Genomic DNA, 13,594 nt, shown 5'->3' on the forward strand with positions numbered 1-13,594 from the left:
AATTATGTCCAATCAACTGAATTTACCCCAGGTGGAAACATCTCAAGGATGATCAGTGGAAACAGGATGCACCTGAGCTCAAATTTAGAGCTTCATGGCAAAGACTATGAATACTTATAGATAAACAATGTCTGAAAATACTTTATTTCCTTGTCGTGGCTGAAGAAACGGAGCATTTTAAATAAAGTCCCTCTGTGGTTGTTCTGCTCCAGGTGCGTTTCTCAGCCTGAACCACAAGATGTTGGCTCTTTGTGCCACAACAAGGCAAATACCTTATTTGAAAAGTTGAAAGAGTCAGAGCACCTCATTCATTCACGTCAACGTTTACCACAGACATCAGCCGATTTTTCAGCATTCTGCACACGATGAAAATAAATCCCACGATCCACCTAAACTAAGCTAAAATAATGTTAAATTACTCTGTTTGGCCTCTATGTGTAGAAGAGCCACCACATGACAGCTTATGCGCGCTGGATGACGTGCTCGTCAATATTTAAGAGTTCCACCTGCCAAACAAAAGGGTTCTGTCAGCGGTGGAAATGCAAACCAAGCTAGACTTAACTGTTCTGACCTGTATCATACCGTACAGTGCATACCATACCCAAACCACTCAGTGAAAACAGGGCTGTCAGCATAAGCTGACTAAATCATCATGGTGTGACAGCTGCATAATTTATTAGATGTATGCCCATGTATGCCAGCATTTTTACTATGATTGGGATATGCTGGCTAAATCGTCAAGCTGTGACAGGGCCCTAACATGCAAAGCAAGATTTTTATTATTATTATTATTAATAAGGAACCTAGACCTAGAATGCATTACCTATTATTGACTACCATGAGTCAAAATCTGTAGCTGATTTTCTTAATTCTCTTGGTTCTTTCATTTTGGTGGCCAGAGAGACAGCATAAAGGTTTGACCGCTTTAAAACAAGAGCAATGTAAAGTGTGGCCTATAACCCTGCTCATATGTTAAGTTGGTGTATGGATTCATGGAAATTCAGTAAGGTATATCTTCTATTATGCATTCCAGATCTAAGGTAGAACTCTACTAGTGTATACTAAAGTACATCCAAATATCTAAAAAAAAGAAGAGTAGAGCCACTTAGGTGCCTGGTCTTGAGAACCAGGAATGGTAGGTTGAAAAGCTTTTTACCTCATGGTAGACATGACAATGAAGCCTGAAAATGATTTATATAGCAAAAGTGTATGTATTTGTATCGTGAAAGAATGCCAATTGTGACTTATGTTGTGATTTGGGGTTATGTAAATAAATTTAACTGAATTAAATTGAAGTAATGTGAAAATCAAAATGTGTCTGTAGTGGTCGTGTAAAAGGCGTAGGCAGTAGTGGATAACTGACAATGCCCATTTTCGAATGGAACTATCCTCTACCCTCCCCCAGTTCACCACCAAGAAATGGTTTTTATCAGATGAGGTTTTTTTTTTTTTTTAAGTTATTGCAAGGAGACAAAAATAAAGATAGCATCGATGGCAGCCATATTTTAAGATTGACAACCTCCATTTTTGAAAGGAACCTTCCTCTAACCTCCCACAGTTCACCACCAAGAAACTCTTTCATTCAGACAAGGTGTCTATTGTGTCGAAACAAAAAGTTTACAACCAGATTCCTGGACAGACGCTCAGACGGGGTGAAAACATAATGCCCCCCCAACTTCACTGAGCAGGTGTATAAAAACAGAGACAGCAATGAAATTATATGATTGGCTATAAGTAAATGCTTTTTGCATCTACATAGAGAACTAACAGCCTTCAGGGCACGATATCATGATACCTACAAATGAATTTGATTAGATTAGATAGAACTTTATCAATCCCTTGGGAAGACACCCTCAGGGACATAATATATAATAATAAAATAAATAAATAAATACATAAAATCATTGAGATTGTTTCAATTAAACTAAAATTTCTACCTCAATTTTCCTTGTAAAAATATTGAGCAGCTTGTATGCTGAACACTTTGGGTCAGTGGGATTTGGACGTGCAGGCTTCCAGCTGAAGGACATTCTCATTTCTAACCACATTGCCTGACTGCTTACGACTTCTCATGATGGTAGAGGTAAAATCGATGGGTTTCCTGACCTGATTGTCAGACATGACATAGAGAGAGTTCCTGTCCAGGGAGAAGGCCATATCCCGGAGGATGGACCTGCTGTCCTTCATCACAGTCACTGTCTCGTACAGCACTCCGCCCTCCAGAGGGCCGTCCACCCTGATCTACAAACAGAGGAAAAAGCACAATGAATCCCACACTGACATCTGCTTTTTACTGTATTAAAATGAACATTTACTCAGTATCAAATTTACCCAGATTAAATCTTTCTTTCTACGACCATCTACATATTTATTTTTGTGATTATTAGCTTATACAAGATTTTATGTGGTAGACAAGCAGTTTTTCATTCAATAAGTGAAGTTTGATTCCTTTATTGCATGTTTTCTTGGTCACTGGGTAACCAAAAATTGCTACAATTATTAAGGATGTGCCATTTCCCTTAATTATATCCATCACATATGAACACAGCTATCTGGAGGCACCTTGAACAAGACAAGATTGGACTGTTCACCAAATGTCTTTTAATCAACACAGCACTTTGCTGACAATGTGTTACTGTTTCTGATGCTTTTGAAACCACAACAACATCACAACACAATATGTCTAAGTACAGCTAGTGACAAGTAACAGATGCAATAATTCAAATTAATATATTTGTTATTGCTTGCTTTCTCGTTATTCAAATATTTTAAATAAGTGAAAATGCTAGAATGAATTTTCAGCTATATTTTTTTGTGTCTCTTAAAGAATGCGAGGGAGAGAGAATTTCAAAATGGGTTTGAAGCCAAAATCAATCCCTTTAGCTGCACTTTGAGCTGAGGTGTAGTTAGGAATTCATTGGGTACAGAAGGCATGTGTGCCATCCACTAGATGTTTACATTCAGTGTTTCCATCACTTCTAAAATTTAATAGGACTGGACTTACACTGAGCACGGACAGACAGACGGACGCAAAGCCTTTGCAATAACCGTTGGCCATATTTGATGGCCTTAGGTAAAACATTACTGTAAATATATTATATATATTGATATATAAACTATATATATTTAAACTTCTATTGAAAAAAAAAAATTATATATATATATATATATATATATATATATATATATATATATATATATATATACACACGAGGTCTGTCAAAGTAACGGTCCTTTTTATTTTTTCAAAAACTATATGGATTTCATTCATATGTTTTTACGTCAGACATGCTTGAACCCTCGTGCGCATGCGTGAGTTTTTCCACGCCTGTTGGTGATGTCATTCGCCTGTGAGCACGCCTTGGGAAGGAGTGGTCCCGCCTCCTTGTCGCTTTGGAAGCGAGACAAAGGAACACCTCCGTTTCGGCGTGTCAGAGGACAAGTTTGGACATGTCCAGCTCTCCACAATTTCACTGATACTTACTGAACTGGTAAGCATTGAAAGCCGAGATAGACATGTCCAAACTTGTCCTCTGACACGCCGAAACGGAGGTGTTCCTTTGTCTCGCTTCCAAAGCGAATCCGTCGTGATGCGCGAAGCCTCCGCGCGGCTTTCCATGACAAAATCTCTTGTTAAAAGTGAAATCTGCCAGGAAATGGCTGATGTCCAGCTCTTGTGATAACCAGAGAAAGAGCACATGACGGTCTCATATCCACAGAGCCTTCCGTTTAGAAATGGTCCGGTGGCTTGTGCCACGTCGTCGCAGCTCGGAGCGCGGCGCACCGAGCATCCTTAAAGGGGTCCTTAAAGCTGTACTAACAGACCTTATTCTCTGTGAAGCCCGTAAAATTTTCACCGAAAGCCAGATAAATTTTTCGAATGATTTCCAGGTGCCAGTCTCTAACAGCTTCTGAAAAAAGTCTGATGGAAAAAAAGTCCTTTTCATTCCGCCATTTCCAGACAATGAAAATCCGACGAGGGGGCGGGACCACTCCTTCCCAAGGCGTGCTCACACGCGAATGACGTCACTGACAGGCGTGGAAAAACTCACATGTGCACGAGGGTTCAAGCATGTCTGACGTAAAAATATATGAATGAAATCCATATAGTTTTTGAAAAAAATAAAAAGGACTGTTACTTTATTGACAGACCTCGTATATATATATATATATATATATATATATATATATATATATATATATATATATATATATATATATATATATATATATATATATATATATATATTAAGAAGTAATACAAAAGACAGAGCAAAGTTAAAAGACTTTTTAAAAATAAAATTTGATATTGCCATTGTGACACACCAGTCCCTGTGCTGGTTTGGGCCAAAGCTACAGGTTTTGCTGCATCATGGCAAAAAAAATAAATAAATAAATAAATAAAAAAAATAGATAGATAAAATAAATCAAGTTATTCTTCTCAAAAACATGCATACTATCTAGTTAGTACAAAAAACATTATGCATATATAAAATTTCATGAGTATCTGTCATGATCCGGTCCTTTAGGGCCACCTGTCATTTGTCTGGACTCATTTCCGTGCTTTGAACTTCAGTGTTGGTTTTTTCATGTCATGTCAGGTTGCCATGCTCAGGTTATTATTGGTTTTGTTTCATTTATGTTCTGTGTATTATTTGCTGCCCACGTATATAGTTTTCCTTTATTATTTATTGTTTGCTTTTACTCTTGGTCCCTTATGTTGCTTTAGTCTTAGTTTAATTCTCTTTATCACATTAATTGTATTATACCCAGGTTTTGGTTATTATTTATCTTCAAGTGTTTCTTCTGATTATGTTCCGTTTGTCACTTATTGCTCATCAGTTATTTCTTTTTATTTATTGCACTATTCTGTAGTCACCGGTTTTGTTTATCTGCTGTTTAACCAATAGTTTGTTTTGCCACCTGGTTATTTTTCATTTGTTCCTTCAACTATAATTAGTTTCCATTCTAGTTTTGTTTTTTAATTTTGATGATTCATTTTTTTAGTTCATATGTTCATGCTTAGTTCATTCCTGGTCATAGTTGTATTGTATTCTGTCCACAGCTTCTGTTTCTCTGATCACCCCTGCTCCAGCACTTGTGTCTTCGTCGCTCACTATCAATCAATCAATCAATCAATTTTTTTATATAGTGCCAAATCACAACAAACAGTTGCCCCAAGGCGCTTTATATTGTAAGGCAAGGCCATACAATAATTATGTAAAACCCCAACGGTCAAAATGACCCCCTGTGAGCAAGCACTTGGCTTGCTCACAGGGGGTCTATGACTATGACTCTTTCTGCTCTGTGTTTTCATCCACTTCCACTCTTGCACCTGCTCATGTGTCTTTGTCTCTTTCATCACTCCACTCTGTTTTCCTGCCTTCATTATCTTGCACCATGCATAATCTTTGTTCACTAGTCACGCCCTCTTCCAGAACTTTCACTGACACCTGTGTCTTGTTCCACTAATTACACCACCAGTTATTTAAGCCCTCACAGTCTCACAGCTCACTGCTAGACTGTTGAATGTACTTCACTTTCCAACTGTTCATTGTCTTGTTTAGCCTTTGTATCAGCCTGCCAGTGTTTGACCTTGTTTTTCCATCGACCTCGTACTTGTCTTTGCCTCTGAATACTACCACGCTGTTTTGTTTTTTTTTACTTCAGCCTGTTTTTGGACCAAGCCTCAGCCTCACGTCTCTCTGTACCTTTGCTTCGCTGCTGGACCTCCCGTGTATCAAATCTCTGCTTGTTTATTTAAACTTTTTTTCCTTACGCCATTCTGCTTGTGAGAGTTTTGCATTTGTGTCCTGCTCTGTTTGTGCCACAGCCGACAATATCAAACCCAGCAATATCAACTTTACCTTCAAGTGAAAATCTCACCTCTTTGATTTGACAGGCAATTGGCACACTGTTATTATATTTGACTAGAAACCATATTTGACTCTTCAACTGACTTTTATAAGGACATAAGATTTCTTACAACTGAGCTTTGTTGCAATAACACGCAAATTAGCACCAATAATAGAATTTGCATCATTGGCAAATGTTTTGGCTAAATATCTTTTACATTTGTATTATTTAACATGGTTTGAAGTAAGCTAACATAGCGGCAGTATATCTGCTCTAATGCACTACACGTACCATTTAGCAGTGGAAGAAACCTTGCATGTGCTGTACAAGGCAAATTCAGCATTTGTCTTATACATCTGTTCCAGATAGTTTGAAATTGCATACTCTTTTTGTCCTCAAAGTTCCAATACTGAGCACCATAAAAATGTGAACACTTTGTATTAAATATCTTGGTTACAATATCTGTGTTACACCTGCCAGTGGATATTAACATATGGTTAACCCGATATGTTAAATCACTTTTCTTCATTCGTATTTCTGTACTCTCTGACATGTCACTATTGTGATCATTTTCCAGGTGTTTAACATTGTCTACCCACATAAGAACATTACCATTCAATATAACACTTTGAATATCATGTTTCCTCTTACTCAAAACCATGCAAACAGATTTAGTTGGGTTATACTTAACACCATTTTCTATTGAAAATTCTTCACAAACTCTAAGCATATCATTTAGACCTGAAATAGCTGATGAGAGTAAAGTTAGGTCATCTACATAGGCAATGGCACCATAAAAATGTTTACAATGACCAATTCTTTGATGCTCTAACCTTAATAACAATTCATCTAAATACATGCAGAATAAGACAGGAGAAATAACCCCACCTTTTCATATAGCATTAGATGTAGAAAATAAGTCAGAAACATGACTCTTCCATTTTGTGCACAATTGCTGATGTCCATAAAGATCTAGCAGAGCTCTTTAATGAATTAAATAATTTGTCATACCGAACTCTGTCACATGCCTTTGTGGCATCGACAAAACAGGAAAACACATCAGTGGAATGATTACTGTAATATTTTACCACTTCTCAAAGACTAAAGTAGACATAACAGTACTATGTTTATCTTTAAATGCATATTGCATATATCACTAGTAGCCAATAACATCAAATATTTTAGAAATAGAATTACAGAGAGTTATCCCTCTAATTACTACCATCACATAGATTAACTCTGGTATTTTTAGTATGATTCAGCAGCACCCTTCAAAATATCAGTTAGAATAGTAGTTATCTACAGTGAAATTTGACAAAAAAAAAAAAAAAAACTCCTGACAAGACAATAACAAGTGGTTTGACATAAAATGTTCATCACCGTCACTTTTGTTAGCTTTGATAGACTTTAAAGCTGCATTGACCTCATCTATTGTTACAATTCTATTGTCATCTTTTACAGAACTACATTGATTAACATAGTTATAAACAGGTTCCATATTTTCTTGACTAGATAGTGGCTGTGTATAACGCTTTATATTTACAGGCACAATTTTCTGCTATATCACACGATTTAACAAATTTATCTACAGTAACTGTATTAACCCTTGGTTGATACCTCTTGATGTATTTCAAGAAATCTCTGTCAGCATTACTAGCTATACATTCTGCCATTTTTTTCTTTTCTACAGGTGTCTTCCCTTCTCTTATTCCTTCTGTTGGCATACATGTACTGTGTTTTTGTATACCTTGTTGGCATACATGTACTGTGTTTTTGTATACCTCTTAACATCATCCTTCAAGCCACAGGTAGTACCTAAATACACAATCCCCTCTATATGGTTAAACATCAACACTTCAGTTGGTCCGTCTGCATTTTTTTTTTTCAGCTTTAACTCTCGGTAATACCCAGTCTGATTTCAAGCAACACCTGATAAAGTCTCGACCCCACATGTCCAGCTGATCCTTATGATCCTGGCACTTGAAAGTTACATCTCTACAAGTTGACACATCATATTTTCTCATACATGCTGGTATTTGGTTAGACTCTTTCTCTCCGATTGTTCTGTCTGATTTATTTTCATTAGTTACTTCCTCCAAACCATCAACATGTCTATTAGACCCCATTCCTACCAGGCTGCTCAAGGAAGCCCTACCTTTAATTAATGCTTGAATCTTAAATATGATCAATTTATCTTTATTAGTTGACTATGTACCACAGGCTTTTAAGGTGGCAGTAATTAAACCATTACTTAAAAAGCCATCACTTGACCCAGCTATCTTAGCTAATTATAGGCCAATCTCCAACCTTCCTTTTCTCTCAAAAATTCTTGAAAGGGTAGTTGTAAAACAGCTAACTGATCATCTGCAGAGGAATGGTCTATTTGAAGAGTTTCAGTCAGGTTTCAGAATTCATCATAGTACAGAAACAGCATTAGTGAAGGTTACAAATGATCTTCTTATGACCTCAGACAGTGGACTCATCTCTGTGCTTGTCCTGTTAGACCTCAGTGCAGCTTTTGATACTGTTGACCATAAAATTTTATTACAGAGATTAGAGCATGCCATAGGTATTAAAGGCACTGCACTGCAGTGGTTTGAATGATATTTATCTAATAGATTACAATTTGTTCATGTAAATGGGGAGTCTTCGTCACAGACTAAGGTTAATTATGGAGTTCCACAAGGTTCTGTGCTAGGACCGATTTTATTGACTTTATACATGCTTCCCTTAGGCAGTATTATTAGAAAGTATTGCTTAAATTTTCATTGTTACACAGATGATACCCAGCTTTATCTATCCATGAAGCCAAAGGACACACCAATTAGTTAAACTTCAGGAATGTCTTACAGACATAAAGACATGGATGACCTCTAATTTCCTGCTTTTAAATTCAGAGAAAACTGAAGTTATTGTACTTGGCCCCACAAATCTTAGAAACATGGTGTCTAACCAGATCCTTACTCTGGATGGCATTACCCTGACCTCTAGTAATACTGTGAGAAATCTTGGAGTCATTTTTGATCAGGATATGTCATTCAATGCGCATATTAAAAATATGTAGGACTGCTTTTTTGCATATGCGCAATATCTCTAAAATTAGAAAGGTCTTGTCTCAGAGTGATGCTGAAAAACTAATTCATGCATTTATTTCTTCTAGGCTGGACTTCTAGGCTGTAATTCATTATTATCAGGTTTGTTGTGAAAGTGTAGGAACACGGACCCACAACAGGGGGCGTAAATGAACGGGCAATGGATAAGCCAAACAGTAACAATTTAATGTTGTAAATTGTGCACAACGGAATACAGACAATAACAAGTTTGGAACTACAGTCAATTACACGTTGGGTGACGTGTGGGCAGGCTCGAGACGCCCGTCCAGAACCGAGCCGGATCCCACACGGCCCTCACCGCCAACGGATCTGAAGAACACCGGAGCCGCCAAGTCTTGAGTCCCCAGGTGGCCACCGTCTCCAGCTGTCAGACCTGGCACTGCTGGCAGAGAACAAAAACAGCACAGGTGAGTGTGAGTAAGCACACACAGTAATCCCACAGTCTGTGTTCTTTTGGGAGGGAGCACCTCCACCTCCAATCACACACTCGTGCAGCTCCTGTCTAACCACTTACCTGGTTGGGGTGTGAAGCGAAGTCGTCGCTGATCACACCAAACGCCAATCCCACAGATAAGGTAAACACCACAGGAAAACGGCTGCAAAAGAGTTCAGACTATTGTTCAGTATTAAGTCAGCAGAGAAATTACCTCCAAGGTAGTTGATTTCTCGGCGGGGAGGTGGAGTTGCAGTCCGGCCTTTATGGTGGTGGTGATGTGGATGAGTGACAGCTGGTGCTGATGACGAGTGACAGCTGTCACTCCCGGTTGCTATGACGCCCTCTCGTGCTTGAAGCCCGCACTTCAAGCAGGGCGCCATCTGGTGGTGGTGGGCCAGCAGTACCTCCTCTTCAGCGGCCCACACAACAAGGTTGTCCCAAAAGTTCCCTGAAAAGCCTTCAGTTAATTCAAAATGCTGCAGCTAGAGTACTGACAGGGACTAGAAGGAGAGAGCATATCTCACCAATACTGGCTTCTCTTCATTGGCGTCCTGTTAATTCCAGAATAGAACTTAAAATTCTTCTTCTTACTTATAAAGTTTTGAATAATCAGGTCCCATCTTATCTTAGGGACCTCTTAGTACCATATCACCCCAATAGAGCGCTTCGCTCTCAGAGTGCAGGCTTACTTGTAGTTCCTAGGGTTTGTAAGAGTAGAATCCGAGGCAGAGCCTTCAGCTTTCAGGCTCCTCTCCTGTGGAACCAGCTCCCAATTCAGATCAGGGAGACAGACACCCTCTCTACTTTTAAGATTAATCTTAAAACTTTCCTTTTTGAAAAAGCTTATAGTTAGGGCTGGATCAGGTGACCCTGAACCATCCCTTAGTTATGCTGCTATAGACTTAGACTGCTGGGGGGTTCCCATGATGCACCCAGTGTTTCTTTTTATTCACCTCTTTTTGCTCTGTATGCACCACTCTGCATTTAATCATTAGTGATTGATCTCTGCTCCCCTCCACAGCATGTCTTTTTCCTGATTCTCTTCCCTCAGCCCCAACCAGTCCCAGCAGAAGACTGCCCCTCCCTGAGCCTGGTTCTGCTGGAGGTTTCTTCCTGTTAAAAGGGAGTTTTCCTTCCCACTGTCGCCAAGTGCTTGCTCATAGGGGGTCGTTTTGACCGTTGGGGTTTTTCTGTAATTATTGTATGGCTTTGCCTTACAATATAAAGCACCTTGGGGCAACTGTTTGTTGTGATTTCGCGCTATATAAATAAAATTGATTAGATTTGATACTACCAAGGAAAATCTTCTTTTTTTACATGATATACATCTACACCCTCATTACAGACCTCATGCCATGCAACAGGAATATGGTTATCTTTAGGGATCTCCTCTAACAGCAGTCTCTCTGTATGACATAATGTAACAATTACAGGTGAGTGATAGGAAGGATTTAGTGGTTCTTTACACACATGAGCAGATTCAACTGACTGACAAAGAAAGTTGCTGACACAAAAGTGATGAATGGTAAATGGACTGTATTTATGTAGTGCTTTTCTGTCTGCATCAGATGCTCGAAGCGCTTTACAAATAATGCCTCATATTCACCCCGATGTGAGGGTGCTGCCATACAAGGTACTCAGTACACACCGGGGAATAGGGGATTAAAGACCTTGCCCAAGGGCCCTTAGTGATTTTCCAGTCAGGCTGGGATTTGAACCGAGGACCTTCTGGTCTCAAGCCCAATGCCTTAACCACTTGACCATCACCTCCCCTAATGATGTGATCCCTAGTGATCTATGCAACTGAAGGAATCATTATTCAGATCATTGTAAGTGTATTCTACATTACAATTATGTAAACTATAAACATGAGTACAACTGTTCCAATCTATAAAATCTTGAAAACATTTATCATTTATCAGTAGACAACCTTGTGGATAGTTTAAATTCAGCACTTAAAACTACACTTGATAAGATTACGCCTCCTCTTTAAAGGCCACACCCTCCCAAGGTACAGTCACCTTGGTTCAGTGGTTACTTGCGTAACCTCAGGCAGAAGGCTAGAGCTTTGGAACGGAAATGGCGTAATTCCAAATGAGAGGTGTTCTGCCTTGTGTGGCCGGATGCTATTTTAGATTATAAGAATGCACAACTGGCCACAAAGTGCGCCTATTACTCTGATTTGATCAGTAAAAACAAACATGGTACCATTTCTTATTCACAGGCAGCCACCTGTTAGTCATTCTTCCTTTTCAGCGCAGGATTTCTTGGATTATTTAAAGAAGAAAATAGAAGATATTGGGCTGAGAATATCTCAGCACGCCTCAGCCCAGCCATTAAAATCTGCTATTGAGGTGTGTGCTACCACTGAGATGTTGCCTAGATTTTCAGAATTTAATAGTATGTCATCGGGCATGCTGACGAAACCCGTGGCATCTACAATAAGCACAACCTGTTTATTTGATCCTGTACCAGTAAAACTGTTTAAGGACCTGTGGCCCACTCTTGGGCCAACTGTGCTGGAAATTATTAATCTGTCATTAACCTTTGGATGTGTTCCAAAATTTTTTAAAATCTGCAGTAATTAAACCATTACTTAAGAAATCTAATCTTGACCCTAGTATATTGAAAAATTACAGGCTGATATCAAATCTACCATTCTGTTCCAAAATTTTAGAAAAGGTGGTTTCACAGCAGCTCGTAGACTACCTCAATGAGAAAAATCTTTTTTGAGCCACTGCAGTCTGCTTTTAGGAAATATCATTCCACAGAGACAGCGCTCACTAAAGCAGTGAATGATCTTCTGCAAGCAATGGATTCAGACACCACTATGGTTCTGGTGTTGTTAGATCTCAGTGCTGCGTTTGATACCGTGGATCATCATATTTTGCTCGATAGGTTGGAGAATCTTTTTGGGATTACTGGAAGTGCCCTTGCGTGGTTGACATCATACCTGTCCGGTCGTTCTCAATTGAGGCTTTTCAGGTCTCAAATCCCGCAAAACCTCGGAGAGGTCGCTGTGCTGCGAGATCTCAGTAACACTGAGAACTGCATTGATACACTCTGATCACGCTAAATGGACAACACAATTAACATCGCAACATAAAACTATTTTTATATTGTGCCTAAAACTCTTGTGAATATATTCTCTGGGTTTATAGACGTTGTTATTGCATTTATTTTATGTAAACATGCAAGAATCACAGTCTGTCTCTCCGTTATTTTCAATGGGAGCTGCTGTGAGCTACGCTCGCTTCGTGATCATGTCGTTCTGGGGGAAAGTGAAGTTTTCTCTTTAACGTCTTGATTATTGTTCTTTACAACACTGTTTGTCCTCTTTGTTCCAGACTAATATATATAATATGTCTGAAATTTGGTTTGCGTTTATTAAATTCCACGCAGATTAAACGTAGCAGACACGGATTTTTTGTTATAATTGTTTTAGCAAGTTTTCAGGGTATCATGCAGCAGTCTCTTATTAACGTTATGAAAAGCATAAAAAATGACATTTTTGTAGTATAATATTCATTTACAATTGTCATCGTGTGGATTCTCTATGTTGTTTTGACTGCAGCGACTCTCTGGCATGCAAGGGATTATGGGATACGTGAAAACCCTGAATGTGTTTTGTCTAATAACACTACCGCTAACCTTAGTGACATGAGATTTGGGGTTCCACAGGGATCCGTTTTAGGCCCTTTGCTTTTCTCCTTGTATATAGCACCCCTTGGACATATACTGTGGAGTTTTGGGATTGCCTTTCATTGTTATGCTGATGATATTCTGTTGTACATGCCAATAACTGTGGGAAATCTCATTGCCATAAAATCCCTGGAGGGCTGTCTTCTATCAGTGAGAAGCTGGATGTCTAGTAACTTCCTACTTTTAAACTTTGATAAGACTGAAATGATGGTTCTTGGTTCAGCGAGATATCGGCAACAGTTTGACCAGCTGGCGCTCAGCCTGGGTTCGTGTGTCATAAAGTGAGGAACCTTGGGGTAACTTTTGATCCCACATTGTCCTTTTGACCTCCACATCAGGGATGTTATTAGGATTGCTTTTTTCCATCTGCAAAATATAGCGAGGATCCGCCCCATCCTGTCTATGGCTGATGCCGAGACCCTGATTCATGCTTTTGTTTCTTCTAGACTGGATTACATTAGGGGTCTTCAGCTCGTTCAGAACGCTG

General features: G+C 39.0%; 1 protein-coding gene across 2 annotated transcripts in view; it reads right to left on the reverse strand.

Annotated features, from left to right (window-relative positions):
• LOC117506348 (plexin-A2-like) overlaps positions 1-13,594 on the reverse strand; it is a 319,464-nt gene that overhangs the window by 181,891 nt on the left and 123,979 nt on the right. For both annotated transcript variants that reach the window (XM_034165840.1, XM_034165841.1), the window contains one exon: positions 2,107-2,241. In XM_034165840.1, coding sequence (XP_034021731.1) covers positions 2,107-2,241 — 135 coding nt within the window. The remainder of the gene's footprint in view (positions 1-2,106; positions 2,242-13,594) is intronic.

Source organism: Thalassophryne amazonica, chromosome 3 (genome assembly GCF_902500255.1).
Source record: "Thalassophryne amazonica chromosome 3, fThaAma1.1, whole genome shotgun sequence".
NCBI classification, from domain to species: domain Eukaryota; kingdom Metazoa; phylum Chordata; class Actinopteri; order Batrachoidiformes; family Batrachoididae; genus Thalassophryne; species Thalassophryne amazonica.